The sequence below is a fragment of the Tupaia chinensis genome, unplaced genomic scaffold, assembly GCF_000334495.1.
Source record: "Tupaia chinensis unplaced genomic scaffold, TupChi_1.0 Scaffold147340_1, whole genome shotgun sequence".
Classification (NCBI taxonomy): Eukaryota; Metazoa; Chordata; class Mammalia; order Scandentia; family Tupaiidae; genus Tupaia; species Tupaia belangeri.
Genome location: NW_006207191.1, coordinates 101560 through 119818, shown reverse-complemented (window position 1 = coordinate 119818; position 18259 = coordinate 101560). Strand labels below are relative to the sequence as shown.

General features: G+C 45.9%; 1 protein-coding gene across 1 annotated transcript in view; it reads left to right on the top strand.

Moving 5' to 3' along the window:
• The window catches only part of BLMH (bleomycin hydrolase), a 55482-nt gene extending 40240 nt beyond the window's left edge, over positions 1–15242 (top strand). Inside the window, exon 12 of the mRNA XM_006169616.2 lies at positions 14268–15242. Within this exon, the coding sequence (XP_006169678.1) occupies positions 14268–14419 (152 nt within the window). The 3' untranslated portion in view covers positions 14420–15242. The remainder of the gene's footprint in view (positions 1–14267) is intronic.
• Positions 15243–18259: the final 3017 nt, after the last annotated feature.

Sequence of the window (18259 nt, the reverse complement as noted above, 5' to 3'; positions counted from 1 at the left end):
TCCTCTCAGGATCTTGGGCACGCACACACACGCCCGGCGTGAGTTTAAGCCACCGGGTCCGGGACACGAACTGCGGTTGACTACATGGGAGTTCAGCAACATAGCCATTACGCTAACTGCTGGTCCCAGACAGTAGTTAATATCCATGTAAAAGGGTAAACACTTGTAAAATGAGGGAAATGCTATGGGTTTCATGTAGTGTGAGTTATTACCTTTATCACTCCAGCATACTTGCTCTTAAAGAGCATTCTGGGCCATTTTGCTGTTTCTGTCCCCCTTCCGCTGTGCCTCTTCACTCCTACTCAGTTTTTGCTTCTGCTAACTCGACTCATACCTTTATTATGTTGTGGGACCTGGGATCTTGATCCCTGTGATCTGCCTGCCAGCCCTCCTAGTGAAATCTACAACTACCTAGTAAAGATTAAACTAACTTTTGTTGTTGTTCTTAAATAACTGAAATGCCTGAGATTATACAGAGCAGTGCATTTCAGTAGAGAGCCAAAAGATAAAGGAATTAAACGGAGCAGAGTTAGGGAATAGTTCATTCAAAGCCAAGATAAATTATTCTCATGTGTTTCTTGGTAATGTTCTCTCTGACTTAACAGGAAGGAAGGAAAGCAAACATGGTCTAATTTAATTGGCACGTTTGGCCTGACCTTAGGACAGCACCTAGTATGTTGTGATGTTGGCGACGTGTGTTTACCCTAGCGGGGTCCTCCCGTCTGCCATCCTGGTGGGCAGTGGCCAGAATGTCTGAGACAGGACCTCCCTTTGTACTCTCTTGGGAGGGGTGACAACCTTTAGCAGCATTGCTGGGATTTTGTTTCTGTGGATAACATTGTTAACAGTCTGTTACTATTCTCTTTGGGATTTCTGCCTGTCAGGGTTGTTGTTTCTGAGAACACAGCCGTTGATAAGACAGGCTCCGAGATACCTGGGCAAGCTGCCCTTGCCCTCTGCCCAGTCCTGCCGTTGGTCTTCTGGTGGTGTGCATGGCCCGTCCTGCCCAGACACTGCCACATAAATCAGATGAACTGCTTCCCAAAATGGACCTAGATTCTCTCTGACCCCAGCTTTAAAAAAGGAGAAATTAGTCCCTGCCTTATAGTACCAGTTGGGTTACTTCCTCCTGACAAGTTCTACAATTCATGGTCAGCTGTATGGAAACTGGATGCGTATCGAATTTGTATACTGACAAGACTTTCTTCTCTCCTCTTCTGGAAATTCTTGACTGTGCATTTCGCATGTGTTTATGCATCAGATCAGAAGTGGGTGTCACAGTAAGGTGAGGGGACAGACCCTGGGACCTGTTATAGTAGCTTTCTTTTTGAAGTTGATTAAAGTAGTTTGTAAAATAGTTTAAGAATCTTAAATAGAGGAAGTAACCTTTGGTTCCCCTCATTCTCAGTCAGAAAGTCACCTAAGAAGAGCAAAAGGACCTTGCTAGCTAGTGTGCAGTGGAGCCAGGGTTATGACCCAGACCGTCTGACACCACGGCCAGCTCTCGTCACCACGAGACTGTGCCTTCTTTCAGCCTCCCTGTCCTAGCAGCATCTGGTCCCTGCATTGATCATTGGTAAGGGGACATAAAACTGAGTAAAGGATCTGGAGACACCCCGTAAGTATCTGATGTCAGGAGAAAGGGCACTTGGAGCGTTATTTGTGACTGGAAATCTGAATAAGGGGTGGGCGCCGGGGGCACCTTGGCAGAGTTTGTGTCCAGCATTAGCACGCTGGGAGTTGGGCAGGTCAGAATCTGTCTGTAGCAACCTCGAATTTCCCTGATTTATTTTGTTCATGCTGCTTTAAACAAGGGCTTTTCATTTTGTTTTTATTTTTTCTTAACTTTTTATCATGGACAGAAAGTAATCAGAAGAGCTTTATTTTTTCTTAACTTTTTATCATGGACAGTTTAAACATACAGAAAGTAAACAGAAGAGTATTCAGGGAAGGCCCCACGTGGGCCTGTCACTCAGCTTTACAGCTGCCAGCATCGTGTCATATGTGTGATGGGGTGTTTCGATCCTCTTAGATGGGCTCTCTAATAAACTGGTCGTATTTTGGAATTTAACTTTGTGATTGGTTTACTTAGGCATGAGATTGTATTCCAGTCCCAAAGCCTGACCCAGAATAGCTCTGAATGTGTGATTATCATAACATCGTTCTGAATGCTTGTTTAGTCTGGTTTCTCAGTATGCGAAGTAACTCAACTTTTAAGTGAAGAATTTTTGGTTTTATTATTTTTTTTTGAGGTTTTAATTTTAGAGCTTGTGCTCTTGCCAGAGAGAGACAGAGAGAAAGTGAGAAATCACCCACAGGAGTGATGGGCATACTAGGATCCCATCTCCTCCACACTACTCTCATGATTTGGGGAACGCGCGCGCACACACACACACACACACACACACACACACACACACACCCCGACATGATTTTCAAACTCCTGGGTCCAGGACTTGAACTGTGGTCAGCCATGTGGGAGTCCAGCACCTTAACAACCATGACACCTGCTGGCCTTGAGGAAGGGGATATTATTTTATAGCTACCCAATGTTCATTGAAAGAAAAAAATATCTTTTAAAAATTCTGTCTCCTCGTTTTTATTCTTAATCAAGGTAATTTTTTCATTTTTCAAATTGTTTGTGTGTCTTTCAAAAACACAAACATTTCAGACCAGCCAGTGACATAGTGGTTAAGACAGCTGGATGCCCACATAGGCAACTGTGCAGTTCAAGACCTGGACCCAGCAGCTCGACAAACACTTGGGTGCATATGCAGGCGTGGTCATAATCCTAAAGTAGTAAGAGACAGAGGAGAAGGATCATGGTGTGCCCATCTCCCACTGAGGGTGCTTGCCTCTCTCTCTCTCCCACTGGCGAGTGTACACGCGTGCTCTGGTAAATTAAATTGTTTTGAAACATGAACATTTGAAAATTTTAACTCACATTTTCCATCTTTTTTTGCAATTGAATTTCTCTTTTCCTGATTTTATTTTAGTAAAATGCCAAGACTTTCTCCTAAAAAAGAAGGCCCATTGATGATATTAAAGAGATTTTGGCATGTTAGAGGTTAATCTGCAGAGAAACTTATGTGCTCAACTCAGATTATATTTGGATTTCTGTTGCTTCCTAAAAACCAGGTGCCTTACCACCCAGACTTCCACACAGGATTTGGAGATAGTAGGTCCAAAGCTAAGCACAAAACTCAGATGCTTCATATGATGTTATATATATATTTTTTAATTATTTTATTTAACTGTATTTATTTATTTGTTTTCATTTGACCAGAGAGGGACAGAGCAAGAGAGAGAGACAGATAGGGAAATTGAGATTTCAAGCTGCCAGCCCGGGATTTGAACCGCGGTCAGCCATGTGGGAGTCCAGAGCCCTTAACCATCACGCCACCTGCCGGCCCCGACGCGATGTTATATTGTGGAACCCAGTGAATTGCGGAGAAAGAGGTAATACTTAATTCCTGCTTATCCTGGATAGGAATTTAACGCCTTACGGTTTCCCAGTTCTCTGTCCGTGGCACAGATAGGTCCCGACAGTTTGTGTAGTCACCCATCACTGAGTGTCGGGGAGGCAGTCTGAGAAATGGCTCTTAGGTGAAGTCGTCATTGTGCCAGGTGACGAGGGACTTACCCGGCCTCGTAGGTGTAGCCTGTTGTGGCCTTCGTCTCTGTGGTGTAGCCCGTCGCTCCACCGTTGAATATGCTGTCTGTCATTGACCAGAGCGGTCGTGCGGCCCGCGACTCTGTGCAGCCATCCAGTGAAATGACACTGGGTTGTCAGGAGCATCATGACACATTGTGCACAGAAGAGTTGAGAAAAATACATCACGACCCTCCCAATGACCTAACACGTGGAAGCGTTTTTCAGACTGCATGCTAGTATTTAAATCTCGGAGTTCAGCGAATAGTCTGTATTTCCATCAGAGGCTCTAGGACGTGAAGTTATGTGGCATCATGCTTCATAAAAATACCGAGTTCGCCAATGTAGTTGTGTCTATTTCTCCTCATCTCATCAAGGTAGAGTAACTTGGGGTGAATATGGGTGACTACACCCATGTTTTATGGGAAGAAACAGAAACTTATGGAGAGGTTTTAACTTCCTTGGATTGCACAGGATCACAGATAGAATTGGAAGTCAGATCTCTTCATCTGACACAATTAGCATCCCTAGAAGTATATGTTACTTACAAAAGACAGATCTGTTCAAGGTTCACCTCTGGATTTCTAGCACAAATTATACAAATTATGAACTGAACTTGCTGAAACAAGTAAATTCTAGGAACTAAGCTACAGTTTTTGATTTCCTGGAAAGGGACAAGATTTAAATGTACTTTGTCACCTCAAAGGTTGGTTTTTTTTTTTTTGGAGAGGTTTTTTGCTATAGGCATGCGCTCACCAGACAGACAGAGACAAAGCGAGAAATCACCCCCCATGAGGGATGACCACAATCCCTTCTCCTCCATTCTCCTCTCGGGGTCTTGGACATGCACGCACATGCGCCCGGCGTGAGTTTTAAGCCACCTGGTCTGGGATGCAAACCGTGGTCGACTACATGGGAGTCCAGTGACATAGCCATTACGCTAACTGCCTAACTGCTGGTCCCAACCTCAGAGGTTTTAATGTTTATCCAGGCTTGGGAAAAGTGCTACTACCATCAAATCTGGATTTCTGAGATTTTTCCAGAGGGCACATACACACATCAGAGAGAGAAAGAGGGAGAGGGAGAACCCACAATGGGGCCTGGTCATGCCATAATCCTCTTTCCTCCATGTCTCCTTCATGTCAGGATCCTAGGTACATGCATACATGTGCATGGCATGTTTTTCAAATCTTCGGAGCTAGGATTCAAACTGCAGCCAGCCATATAGGATCCAGTTCCCAATGCATAGCGCTTAACCACTATGCTATGAGGCTGGCCCAGAAGGACTTTTTATTTTCCGTCTTCCTTAACCAAATAACCTACATGACTCAGGCTAAAAGAACAGTACGTGTGAGTAGGAGAGAGAAAGCATGTGCGTTCTGGCTCACCAGCGCTGCCTTATCGAAGTGTGACTGGTTATGATTATCACTGTGAGGGCGAGGACAAACCACGGGCCAGAGACTCCTAACCTACAAACAGGCGTCAGCTTCAGGGAGAAATCCCCTCGTGTTTAATGTAGGTCCATGTGTATACATGCTCTTCCGTACAGATCATCCATTTTCACCAGATGACCCGCAAGGTATGTTTGCATTGGTTTGAGGCTAGAATCTTGAGCCAGACTGCCTGGGTGTGCATCCTGGCAACTTTTAGGGCTGTGTAACCTTGGCCACGGTATTTAACCACTCTGAGCAGTTTCTCCTCTGTAGAACAGGAATAATAATTCTAACTGCTTCCTGGCTTTGCTCTAAGAAGCGTGCCGGCACATAAATGCTCAGCCGCTGGCCCTCATCGCTGCTGCTGCTGCTGCCTACAGACTGCGAGGGCAGGAGAACACGGGCTGCCTCACCTCTCCTCGCAGAGTAGGGCTGACTTGCCCCAGGGCTCCAGCTTAGATCTCTTAAGAATCCAGTCCCCTAGTGTGACCGTAGTGCCACCTCACCAGCTTGCCGGATGGATGACCGGTAGAGTGGGCTTGGTTTCGTGAGAGAAAGCAGGGGAGATGAATAAACCTAATGCCGAGGAAAACCATTAGCGGCGGCATCAGCTCACATTTATTGACGGGGTGCAGGGAACCATGCACAGGCCGTGGTGGAATGAATGTCTCTGACCCTCACAGGGACTTATACTTACTCACCTGGGACGTGGGAGGGGGTTTGAAGAGGGCTGTGATGTGACAGAAGTGGCATTCATGGTGTGCTCTTCAGACTGTAAGATATAGGATAAATAGACCGAGAAAAGCAAAGAAGGGCTTCTTTCACCAAGAAGGCAAATGACAGAAAGAGGAAGTACCAGGAAGGCCCTCCCTTCCTCTGCCAGTGGGGAGACATTTGGAAGACACTGAAAATGAGGTTGTGGAAATGGGTAAGGGGTTGGAGAAGGCACCTCAGAAGCCAGGGGACCAGGTGGTATCAGAGATGTGGCAGGTAGTGGCCCAGCAGAGAAGACAGGAAATGAGTCAAGGGAGAGGGTTTTGAGGCTGGGCTTAAAGCTGGCTTTTGGAAACTAGGAGGGGTGAGGTGCAAGCCCAACCATCCTGTTACATCACACCAGCAAGATTTTAATACTTAATTCCTTCAAGTACTAGGCAGGGTGGATGATGGAGGCTCCAAGTCTTTTTTTTTTTTTTTTAATTATTTAACTTTCTTATTATTATTTTCCAATTTTATCAGAGAGAGACAGAGAGAGAGGGAAATTGGAAAGCAAGCCACCAGGTCCGGGACTTGAACTGTGGTCAACTATGTGAGAATCTAGCACCTTTAGCCACCATGCCACCCATCAGCCCTGTAGGGCTGCAAACCTTGCTCCATATTCTATTTTAAGAATAAATACAAGGGGAGTTCAGAAAGTTTATGAAAAAATGAAATTAAAGTACAAGTTTATTTTGGGACCAAAAATGGAAATGCATAGGTTTTTTTTTTTTTCCCCCACAATGTGCATTTCCATGAACTTTTTGAGGTATCCTGGTACTAAGAAAATAAGCACAATAATAAGTCCATAGGGGCCAGCAGGTGGCATGGTGGTTAAGGCACTGGATTCCCACACGGCCAACCGTGGTTTGACCTGGCAGCTTGCTTTCTCACTTTCCCTCCTCTGTCTCTCTCTCTGGTCAAGTTAAAAAATAATAATAATAGGGGCTAGCAGGTGGCGGCATAGTGATTAAGGCGCCGGACCACATGGCTGACCACCTTTCAGGTTCCAGACTGGTCGCTTGGTTTCTCACTTTCCCTTTCTCTGGTCAAATTTAAAATTAGTAATAGTGATAGTTACTAATAAATGAAGTAAAATAAATAAGTATTTAAAATTAAATAATAAAATAATTTTTTAAAAAAATAAGTGCAGAGTAATATAGGAATAAACTACAAGGAAGATACGATTGGAACTGCCAGGGCTTCTTGAGGGGTGAGTGGAGTCTTAGGAAGGATGTTAGGATTGTGGCTGTTTCGGAAAGAGGAGGCCAGCAGCTCCTGGCGTTTGGAGCCGGCCTTGTACAGCTCAGAGGAGTGAGGCCAAAGCTGATCAGCCCCTGGGACGGACAGGCCGCTGCTGGGCTCCTCGGTAGAGGGCCCTTCCTCAGGATCCGCGCGCTTCTGCTGGCTGAACTTGGCTGTGGTTTGATGGTTTAAAAAATAGAAACCACAAACCAGAACAGCCCCTTTTCCCTACCACATTTTCAGTCTGCATTTTCCTTGATCTGTTTATCAGGGAAACGGTCCCTCTTCTGGCCTTTGTTTCTGAAAGAAGCCACAAGTAATATCCGGCTGTAAGAATATCTCTTCTTTTATCAGAAGGTTCATGAACACAACTGTGTCCTCACCACATAGCCAGACTTCTGTGTTTACTCTGGAGTAAAAAGAAGCCTCTTCTCAGAGGCCAGTTCAAATGGCAGTCATAATTATGAGTGTTTTGGTTCCTTTTCCTCTGGTTTTTACTTTTTAAACCTCCAGCCCATCCTGTTATCCATCCTTCTAAATACATAGAACACCTGGCATCTTTTGGATGTAAAAATGCAAAATACCTTATTACCAGACCTTGGAAAATCCAGGTACCTGACTTCATGTGGGATTTGTGAGCAGCCCGAGCTGCTTCCGAATGGGTCTGAGCTATTGAACATGCTCCCCGTCGCCGAAGCCCTAGCTTCTGCCCCATCTTTGCCACTCAGTGCACTTGGAGGAAGCAAAGCCCACAGAAAAGACTCTCAATTTGAGTAAGACCAGATCTGGTGTGGCCTTTTCTTACTGGTGGTATGACTTTAGCCACCCTCGCCTGCCCCACTGTGTTATTGTGAAGCTCAAAATCAAACAAGGGCAGCGTAGGTGAAATTGTGCTGTGAACTCTTAGCTCCCCACAGAGTTTCATTTTTGTTTTTGTTTTTTTCTTTGCAGGTATGATTTTTGTTTTGTTTTCTAAAGTGTATTTATTTTAATAGATAATGAAATTGCATTGTTTCAAAATCAAAATACAAAAAAATGTATACAGGGAACCAGCAGTTAGCATAATGGCTATGTCACTGGACTCCCACGTAGTCGACCGCGGTTCGCATCCCAGACCCAGTGGCTTAAAACTCACGCCGGGCGCGTGTGCGTGCGTGCCCAAGATCCTGAGAGGAGAATGGAGGAGAAGGGATTGCGGTGTGACCATCCCCTCTGGGAGGTGATTTCTTGCTTTCTGTCTGTCTGGCGAGCGCACGCGCCCTATAGCGAAAACCTCTCCAAAAAAAAAAAAAAAGTGTATACAGAGAAATCTTATTTCTGTATCTGCCACAGTCTACTCCATTCCTCTCCTCTTTCAGATGACCATCTTTGTTAGCTTTTCGAGTGCGAATGTCTCTGTAAACGTAGTATTGTCTTTCTCAATCCAGTGGTAGCATGCCACATACCCTGCTCTGCAGCTTGCTCTCACTTCCCTTCACAGCAGGTCTGAGAGACATTCCCTTATCAGTGCGTTTCCACGCTGGTACAATGCCATTGTCTACACTGTCTGGATGTACCACAGTTTACTTCACCAGTTCCTCGCTAGTGGAACTTGGGTTGTTTCCAGTCCTTTGCTAATACAAACAATATTGCAGTGAGTTAATATGTGCACGATGCTTAGAACAGTGCCTGGCATGTGGTAAGTGCTGCGTTTTGTTATTCTTAGGCATAAATATATATATTGGGTGCATGCAGTGTGTATGTGTATGATGAAGGCTCAGAAATGGCATCGCTTAGTGACAACGTAGATGCATTTGAACATTTTCTAGCTGTTGCCAAATTCCATTCCATAGGAGCTTGTGTCATTTCACACACTGGCTACATACTCTATATTAAGACATATTTCATACAGTGGGTACCTAACAGAAGTGGCTGACAAGTTGTCACTCACTTAGTTAACTGTGGAAATGGGCCGTGTTCATTGTCAAGGACTAGAGTATCAAGGCCTTAGTGAGCGGTGAGAATTTTTTCAGTGAGATTGTTTCTAATCTTTCTTACCCCTATCTTACTTTTTCTCATGTTTATTTTTTCATTATAATAAACTGTTTGTAAGCTAACATCAACGTTATAAATCAAAAAGAAAAAGATGAATAAATTTAATTTTATAAAAATAAAAAAATTGGGGGGGGGGCACAGATGGCGTGGTGGTTAGGGTACTGGACTCCCACATGGCCGGACCTGGCAGCTTGCCTTCTTATTTTCCCTCTCTCTTTACCTCTGTCTCTCTCTAGTCAAATAATAATACTACTACTAATAACAATAAATAAAATTACGTAATTATTTTTAAAAATTTTATTTATTTTACATTATTTCACTGAACATCATCACAGCATACAAAATGTGATTTCCCATCTAGAATACACTGTAAAGTGACTTAATCATACATGTTATCATCAACAAATAATTTTTCATTTCTTGTTTCTTGTATATATATTTTCCCCTTCCCTCATCTCTCACCCTGTGCCATTTCCTACCTCCTCCCACACTGTTTCTGGTATCTGCAGTTGCTTTCCATTCCTTTTTAATTTTTTCCCACATTTCATTCATTCACAAAATATCTTAATTAATCCAAGTACTTTCAATAGCAAGTTTAACTGATATATGCATATCTGTGAACACGTGTTGACTTTAGGTGTGAAACTTTGTGAGTAGGATGAAGATACTATAAAGTAGCACCTAGCTGAGGCTATATAGCTTACTGTGGTCATTTAATAGGTGGTTTTTTTTAAGTGTATTTTTTAATTTCAAGAAAGGCAGTTTGAGCTTTAATAAATACAAACTTATAAATGTTAAGACAACTTTGCTTAAGACTTAAAGCCAGGAAACAGGTTAGGGTTCTGTTTGATCAGTAGGTACATGGACCCGTCCCCAACTCAAGAGAAGACAAAAATCATTAACTGTGGCAAACAAAGCATAGAAGGTCAATAATGTTTTAGTCAAAAGTCATAAAATTTTATTTCACCAGTTTGGACCCAGGAACTTTATCTATCTTCTGTTGTGGTCCAATCTTTCTGTTTAAATTATGGAAGATAATGTTCTGCTCTGGACTTTTCCCCACCATTAAACTGGCCATTTCCTAAGATGTTTTAGAACTCTTATTTCTATGTGTCCGACTTTAGCTTTCCTGAGATAGCGCTCCCTCTGAGAGGGCTGGTGTTAGTCTGATTGAACATCCTTTGTAGGTAACTTGACATTTCTTTCTTGCCAATCTTAATATCTTGTCTTTGTGGTTTTGGTCACTCTGGCTATAATGTGTCTTGGAGAAGATCATCTTGGGTTGATCCGATTTGGGGTCCTAATAAATAATTCTTTAAAAAATAAAAATTTTTAGTAAGTTAGAAAAAAACCATAAAGTAAATTAGAAGGCAAATTACATAATAGGAAAAATATTTGCAACCCAGTATATAGAGTGTGCTTTTACTGATCAGTATGAAAAAGGCAAATATTTCAATAAAAAATGGACAGATTGGGACCAGCAAAAGGTGTAATGGTTATGTTGGACCCATGAAGTTAATCTATCTTCTGTTGGGGTCTAATCTTTCTGTTGAAATTCTGCAACTCCCATGGAGTCAACCGTGGTTTGAGTCCTGGATCTGGCAGCTTAAAGCTCACGCTGGGTGCATGTGCTTGCGTGCCTGAGATCGGCATGGCCATACCCCTTGAGGGGTGATTTCTTGCTTTCTGTCTTTCTGTGTCGCTCCAGCGAGTACACACACCCTATAGCAAAAATCTCTCTTAAAAAATAAATCAAATAAAAACACACGGGGCCTGTGTGTGTGCTTGCCCAAAATCTCAAAAGGAGGAAGAAAGAGGGGAGAAAGGGTTGCAGCATGGTTGTCCTCCATGGAGGGGGTGGGGTTCTTTCTCTCTCTCTCTCTCACCCATTTGCCCTCTGGCCCATTTTTTAAAAATTATTTTGTTATTGCTTTCCATGTGCATCTACATTTGTGATAGTTGCAATAATAACACAGTATATACTGTTTTTATATACTTTTGTTGCTTAAACATTTTTCTGTGTTGCTATATTGTCTTTGTAACTTCATTTTAAATGACTCATGTTCTGTGAGTCAGCTTCTCGCTCTTCATTAGGAAGTTTGGAATATGGGGTTTCTGCTCTACTTTCGGGAAGCCTTTCTTCAGCCTTGAATCATGGGCATTACGTGGGAGATTGGAAACAACAGGAGGTTTTGGCGGGCCGGCTTCCGTAGGTCTACGCTGCCAGGCAGACCCCTGAGAACTGAACAGATAACTTGGTTTTCCGAAATACCAAAAACAAACAAACAAACAATAGTTTGCTAATGAGGTGAAATACTTTATAAAACAAAGACAACAAAAAATATAAATATTTATAGTTCATAAATGATGATATATTTGTCACCTTCATCTAGTCTGAGGGGTTTAAATCCTAGATCTCTAGGATTTCAGAAAACTGTTCTCTCACCTAACCAGTCTGAGCTATATCCACAGACGCTGTTTTCCCTTTACGGACTGATTCTACTCTTTCTCTTAGAAAATACAGGCCTTGTCAGGTTTTTTTGAGGAACTGTTCACTTATTTCTTTTTCACTGCATGTAAACAAGACATTAAAGTTTAAACAAAATTTAATTTCCACCTTCTTTCCTAAAGCTGACTTTATCTGTGTATCTTTTTGCTTCCCTCAATCCACCCTTGTTATGCCAGAGTGGGTTTTCATCTTGCCTTTTCCTTTTCCTTTTCCTTTTCCTTTTCCTTGGGGAGTGCCCGTTTCTGATGGCCAAAGTGCTTGAGAGCCAGGAGCTGCAACTCTCTTGAATCGAACCGGCCCCCTGCCTGCACGCGGCTGTGCTGCTCTCTCCGCACGCCTGCACCCCTGCGCTCTCTCGGGTTTCAGACACATTGATCCCAATCTTCTCAGTCAAACTCCAGGACACGCAGTGTCAACAGTTACAGCAGCCACCGGGCCATTATCTGCTGCGGGTGCAATTATTTGGCAGGCACCTAGACCGGGAGGTTTTTGTGGCCCCGAAGAACTCATATCCTGGAGAGAGAGACTCATCTTGGCGGGTGCCCTCGGCAGGGACATTGCAAGGGTGGGTTACAGTGATAGGAGTTTTAATTTGTGAGGACTCGATCTGATCGCCAGCTTTCAGGACAAGATCGTGTAGATGTACTTACTGTCCGTTTTCTCTGGGCAGTCTTTGAAGATTCATTAGATGGTCTGGCGATAGCATTGTTATGAGGACACAGAACTTTATTACACGGCTCTGCCTCTGCTTTACCTGCCTCAGCGCCCAGGGCTAGTCCAAGCACTTCCTCAGCTGCGCCGCGGGAGGGTGCCAGGATCGCAGCCCACCTGGTGTGGTGTAGACCAGTGGTCTGGTCTGCTGGCTGAGAGCGCCGTCTTAAGGCAGACGCTGAGTTTCTCAGGAGGTGCCAGGATGCTCGAACTTGGTGGCAGGAGTGTGGGGAGGTTAAGGGCACTCCTGGCCCACCCACACAGGCAGAGCCGAGCATCCTGGAGCCGATGGTCAGCATGGTGGAAACCAGAGGCCACGCAGGCTGCAGCGCTGGTCATCCTCTTTCACCACAGGCTCCTCTTGAGAACAGAAGAATGGGGTCAGGAGGGACCAGCAGGCGACGGAATGGTTACAGTGCTGGACTTCCACGTAGGCTATCACGGTTTGAGTCCTGGACCTGGTGGCTTAAAACTCACGCCAAGCGTGTGTGTGCGCGTCCCCAAAATCCCGAGAGAACTGAGGAGAAGGGATTGCAGTGTGGCCATCCTCCCGGGGGTGCTTTCTCTCTGTCTGTCTGTCTGTCTGGCCGTCCTGCCCCTAACCCCGCGGTGCTTTCTCACTGTCTGTCTCTCTGGTGGGCTCACACGCCCTTTAGCAAAAATCTCTCTTTAAAAAAAAAAAAAAGATAGACTGACACTTTCTTATTAGTTTTTGTTTAAAAGAATGTAACTATTTTTCTTAAAATACTTAAACAGTATTCATATTTTTAATAATTATTTTAAAATAAGTTAATATTTTAAACTTAATTTTCACTCTGGTAAATATTGACAGATATCATGGATATAAACAACTTTTGGGGGTCCTTAGTAATTTTCAGAGTAAAAAGGGGTCTTGAGGCCAAGAACTTAAAAATCTGCTGCACTAGGGGACCGGTGGGAGCAACACCGGCACCGTCTCCCTTTCTCCTGGTCCTGTGTGGGGCGGTGACAGCGCACTTCCACAGACACTTTCAGAAAAGGAACCCGAAAGTCTGATACAGCAGGTGCCAGGCCGGCCGGGCGGTGATGCAGACGCGGTGGCGGCGACTGTGCGTTCTGTGGGCCCGTTGGGGGTGCACGTGCTTAGGTGCCCCATGTCGTGCTCGCTGTGCTCTCCTGGTGACCTGTTCCTGTCACATACGTTCCTAAGGGGGGTGTGTCCTAGCGGGGCGTGAGATGCAGACTCATCCTCCGATGGGAAGAGGCCAGTCGCCAGGGTGGGCACTGATGACACCTCACTTTCTCTCGGCTAGTGCTCACCCTAGGCGCCGTGTAGGGGTGCCTCTGTGCAGTCCCCACGCTGGTCCGTAACTGGGCCCGAGGAGGATTGCAGACAGCTCTGCCTGTCCCTCTCAGACTTCCTGCTAGGAAAGCAAGGGCTGGGTCTGACTAACACGGTGTCACCCACAAGTAAGTGGCTCTGGAAGTGATCACGTGGCCCCACGTCGTGCCGTAGCCGCTGTTGCAGGGCTGTGTGATAGCGAGGAAGGAAGCAGCCCGTGACCTGAGAAGGGGAAGAGGAAGCATGGAGCTGCGTGATCTCTGGGGGGCCGCACCCAGGCCACCTGTCCGTAAGGCCGCCAAGCAGTGGGGCCCGGTGCCGGGCCCGGTGCCGGGCTTAGGTCCGAGGCCCAGCTCTGAACCTGGCCTGTGTGGTCCGGGCACGTCACTTGGTTATCCCGAGCCCAGTTTCCAAACTGGTGAAAATGTAAGCCATGCCTGCCTGTGGGCTTCCCAGAACCTCCGCTAAGGCTTAGGGTAAGCGAGGGTGTGGGTGGGAAAGCTGAGAAACATGTTCGAATCGTAGCTTTGTGAAAGGCTGCGGTAGTTCCCACAGCGTTTCTGCCCTTTGCCCCTGCTCGCTGGGCTCACGCTTCTGCTCTCCCCGCAGGTTACCTGTGCATGACGGACGAGTGGTTCTCCGAGTACGTCTACGAGGTGGTGGTGGACAGGAAGCACGTCCCTGAGGAGGTGCTAGCCGTGCTGGAGCAGGAGCCCATCGTCCTGCCGGCATGGGACCCCATGGGGGCTTTGGCCGAGTGATTTTGCCTCCAGCTCCTTCCCCCTCCCACGAGACCTGAAGTAGCTGCGGAAGGACAGATCCAGGGACTGAAGCCAAAGCAACACGGGCGGCTGTGTTCCCGCAAAACACAGTCCGACTCTTGGACGTCCAGTCTCCTCCAGGAACCTCTTCGGGGAAGTGTGCTTTACGCTGAAGCAAAATATTCTTAAAGGAAACAAAGGGAAAGATCAGGACGTGCTATCTACTCTCCTATCTCCAACAGCTCAGGGTCTCTTCGCATAAGTTAATCGAGTGTCATTGTCTGTCTTCATTGTCAAAGGTCCGACTCAGTGTGTCTGTGTTTTAATAAAACAGGATGAGCAGTTGAGGTTCAGGGAGAGGAAAGGACCTAGCGCTGCTTGTTCCTAGAGTGGGGCGTGGGGTGGGGGGCTGCCTCGGATTTGAGCTCTCCAAGCTGCTTGCGGCCCAGTGTCACCGCCCTTGCAGGGTGGCAGCCACTGAGCTCCGTTTCCAGGGGGATTTCGGGTGCCTCCGGGCCTGCAGGTGGGAGCTGATCATGTGGGAGGCTGATCGGGTCTGACATGACTCCTCCCTGCTGCCCTGCACTGCGGGGACACAGTTCTGCTGGAGTCAGGTGTAGGTCGGGGCTTAAGGGAAACTGGGTGAGAGGACAGCTAACGCCTATCAGGGTCTCGGCTGTGATCATTAGGGGGCGCTCTGGCCACACGGTCCACTTCTGCCTCTGGGGCTGGGGGCGGGTGGGCAGGAGCGGGCGATAACCATTCTTTCTGACAACTAGATGGTGCTGAGAAGCTTTTGAATAAAACACTTTGCTAAATGAGAGTAAGTCGACTTATTTGATCAAAAGAGTGTTTATTTAGCTACAAAGAGAAGCAACCAGGTGTGGTCCATGTTCTTCCCAGTTAAAAAATAAAAACCAAACAGGTAGTGCACTCCAGGCCCCCCTGCCTGAGCCTCACGGCGGGATCCATTTCCCTCCCCCCCACGGTGATCTCACTGGCTTCTGCAAGGGCCTGTGCCCTGCCACTTACTCATTTTCCACCCAGATCCAGGGTCCCTATAAGCGTGGAAAGTGAGGTTCTGTTGGGCCTAGCCTTAAAATGGACTGAGCAGCGTGCTGTTCACAGACAGGGCCTCCCGCGTGCTGAGAGCAGGTAAGTTGCATCCCCACGGCCAGCGCTTCCCTCAGCCTGCCCCCTCTGCCCTGGTGGCTCTTCAGGAGGTAGCCCAACCTGTAGGATCTGTCAGCACTTTCCAAGGTAAAATCGGTAAAAGCTCAAGCTTCAACCAAAGTACTGACAGCGTCTCGATAATCCTATCAAGCAGGATGGATCCGTGCATTTCTAGGCCCATCGCAGTGAAACGGCGAGTAAAAACTGGCTTGACAGCTAACTGCGCATCAGCCATTATCTAGGGGCCCTCAGAAAGCTTATGGAGAATGAAATGAAAGTTCAAGTTTACTTCTGTGCCAGTAAAAAATTTTAATCTACGCAGTTTTTTCATAATATGCATTTTCTGTGAACTTTCTGAAGACGACTCCTCTGGCAAAAGCTAGAAGACAGTGAATTATATCTTCAAAGTGCTAGGAGTTAACTCTGGACCTACAATTCTATACTTGGTTAAACTGTCTTTTAAGAACAAAGATGAAATAACATTTTCAGGAGCCAGCCAGGCGGCGTGGTAGTTAAGGTGGCTGGTTCTTACAAGGCCAACAGCGTGGGTTGAATCCTGGACCCAGTGGCTTTAAAAAAAAAAAAAAAAGGCATGTGTATGTGTGTGCCCAAAATCCCAAGAGGAGACGAAGAGAAGGGATTGTTGTGTGGTTCCCCCAGTGGACTTTCTCTCAGTCTCTCTGTCCTTGGAACCGCAGGGTCCCTATAGAAAAAAAAAAGAAAAAATTGGGGGGGGGGGCGGTGGACCAGCAGTTAGCGTAATGGCTATGTTGCCGGACTCCCATGTAGTTGACCATGGTTCGAGTCCTGGACTTGGTGACTTAAACTCATGTCGGGTGCGCGTGCATGCGTGCCCAAGATCCCGAGAAAAGAATGGAAGAGAAGGGATTGTGGCGTGGCCATCCCCCCTGGGAGGTGATTTCTCACTTTCTGTCTGTCTCTGTCTTTCTGGCAAGTGCACGTGCCCTGTAGGAAGAACCTTCCCCCCCCCACCAAAAAAAATATGTTTTTAAAATATTTTCTGCCTACCATGGTGGTTTTCTGGTGGCATGGTGGTTAAGGCACTAGATTCCCCATGCCAATTTATTAACTTATTAATAAAGGCATAGAGGTTAAGGCAGCTGGATCCCCCATGACTGACTGTGTAGTTGGAGCCCCAAATCCATGGCTTGAAAAAAACACCAGGCACATGTGTGAGTGTACCCAAAATCCTGAGAGGAGAAGGCACTGTGTGGCCATCCCCTGGCAGGTGTTTTTCACTTTCTTTCTCTCTGTCTGTCTCCAGTGAGCGTACACTCCCTATAGCAAAACTAATTTTTAAAAAAAGCTACTATAGGGGATAGTGTCACAGATTCCAGAAAAATAGAAGATATGTGTTTGGGGGGGGGGGGCTTCAAAGAGTTCATGAGAAGTCCGTATTATGGAAGAAGGGCATGGGTTTCAACAAATTTTTGCACCCAAATCAACTCATATTTTAGTTCCATTTTTCTGCAAACTTTACTTAAAGTCCCTTCTGTTCTTAGTGAAAAGGGACAGTAGAGGGATTTGTGTAGAGGCAAATCCACAAGCTCAACATCAGGAAGGCAACAACACAGTGTTTGAAGTCGATGGTCCTGGCGGTATTGCAAGATCTAGCAGCTGAACTGCAGAGGGGCCAGCAGGTGGTGAGGACGCCAGTGTGGTGGTTAAAGGCGCTGAACTCTCACATGGCTGACCACGGTACGAGACCTGGACCCTGCAGCTAGCTCCCCCCCCCACTCACTCTGTCCCTCTCAGGTCAAATTAAAACTGAAATTAAATAAAGTTAAAAATTAAAAATATTCTTAAAAAAAAAAAAAAAAAAGATGCTGGACTGCCAAGTGGTTGGCCACAGTTCGAGTCCCAGAGCTGGCTGAGTCCCAGAGCTGGCTGAGTCCTAGAGCTGGAGGCTTACTTTCTCACTCCCCCCCCTCCCCCGCCTATGGTGAGTGCATATGCCCTGTAGCAAACTGAAAAATAATAATGATAAATAAAATAATTCTTAAAAAGTAAAAAAAAAGATTTAGCAGAGCTGAAAACGTTGGATCCCGAGCCTGTGGTGGAGACAGCCAGCCATGAGGAAATGAGCTGACATTGCACAACCCCCCAAAAGATAGTGTTAACCTCCGGGATGGGCAGGAGAAGAAAGTTACTGAAGGGTTAGACACCCTCCTTATGGGCAGCTTGGTGACTGCCCACCCTCTGCCAGCTGAGCAGAGATCTCGCCTCTGGAGAGGGAAGAGCTGTTCATGGTCAAGGTCAGAAAGAGATGAGGGTGAAAGGGCTTTAAGGGATTAGATGAGCATTTTCACTCTGTCCCAGTCTTCTTAGGACCCTGGTAGCCAGGAGATTGCAAGTCTTCTGGAGGGAATCTTAATTAGAAGAAGATGGACATAAAGAACTATTTTATAGCCCAAAGCATTATTTTGTGGGGCTGGCATAACCCTGATAAGGATAGTAGCAGAAAAAATGAAGAAATTATATGCAAACCTCACCCATAAACATCGGTGCGAAAGTCCTAAACCATATTCAGCAATATATTAAAAAGATAATCTTCGCAACCAAATACTTAACGAAGTGTTCATTTTTCAAATACTATTAGGATCCACAGGGAGACACAAAGAATGGCGGGACTGAATTTGCCGCTGG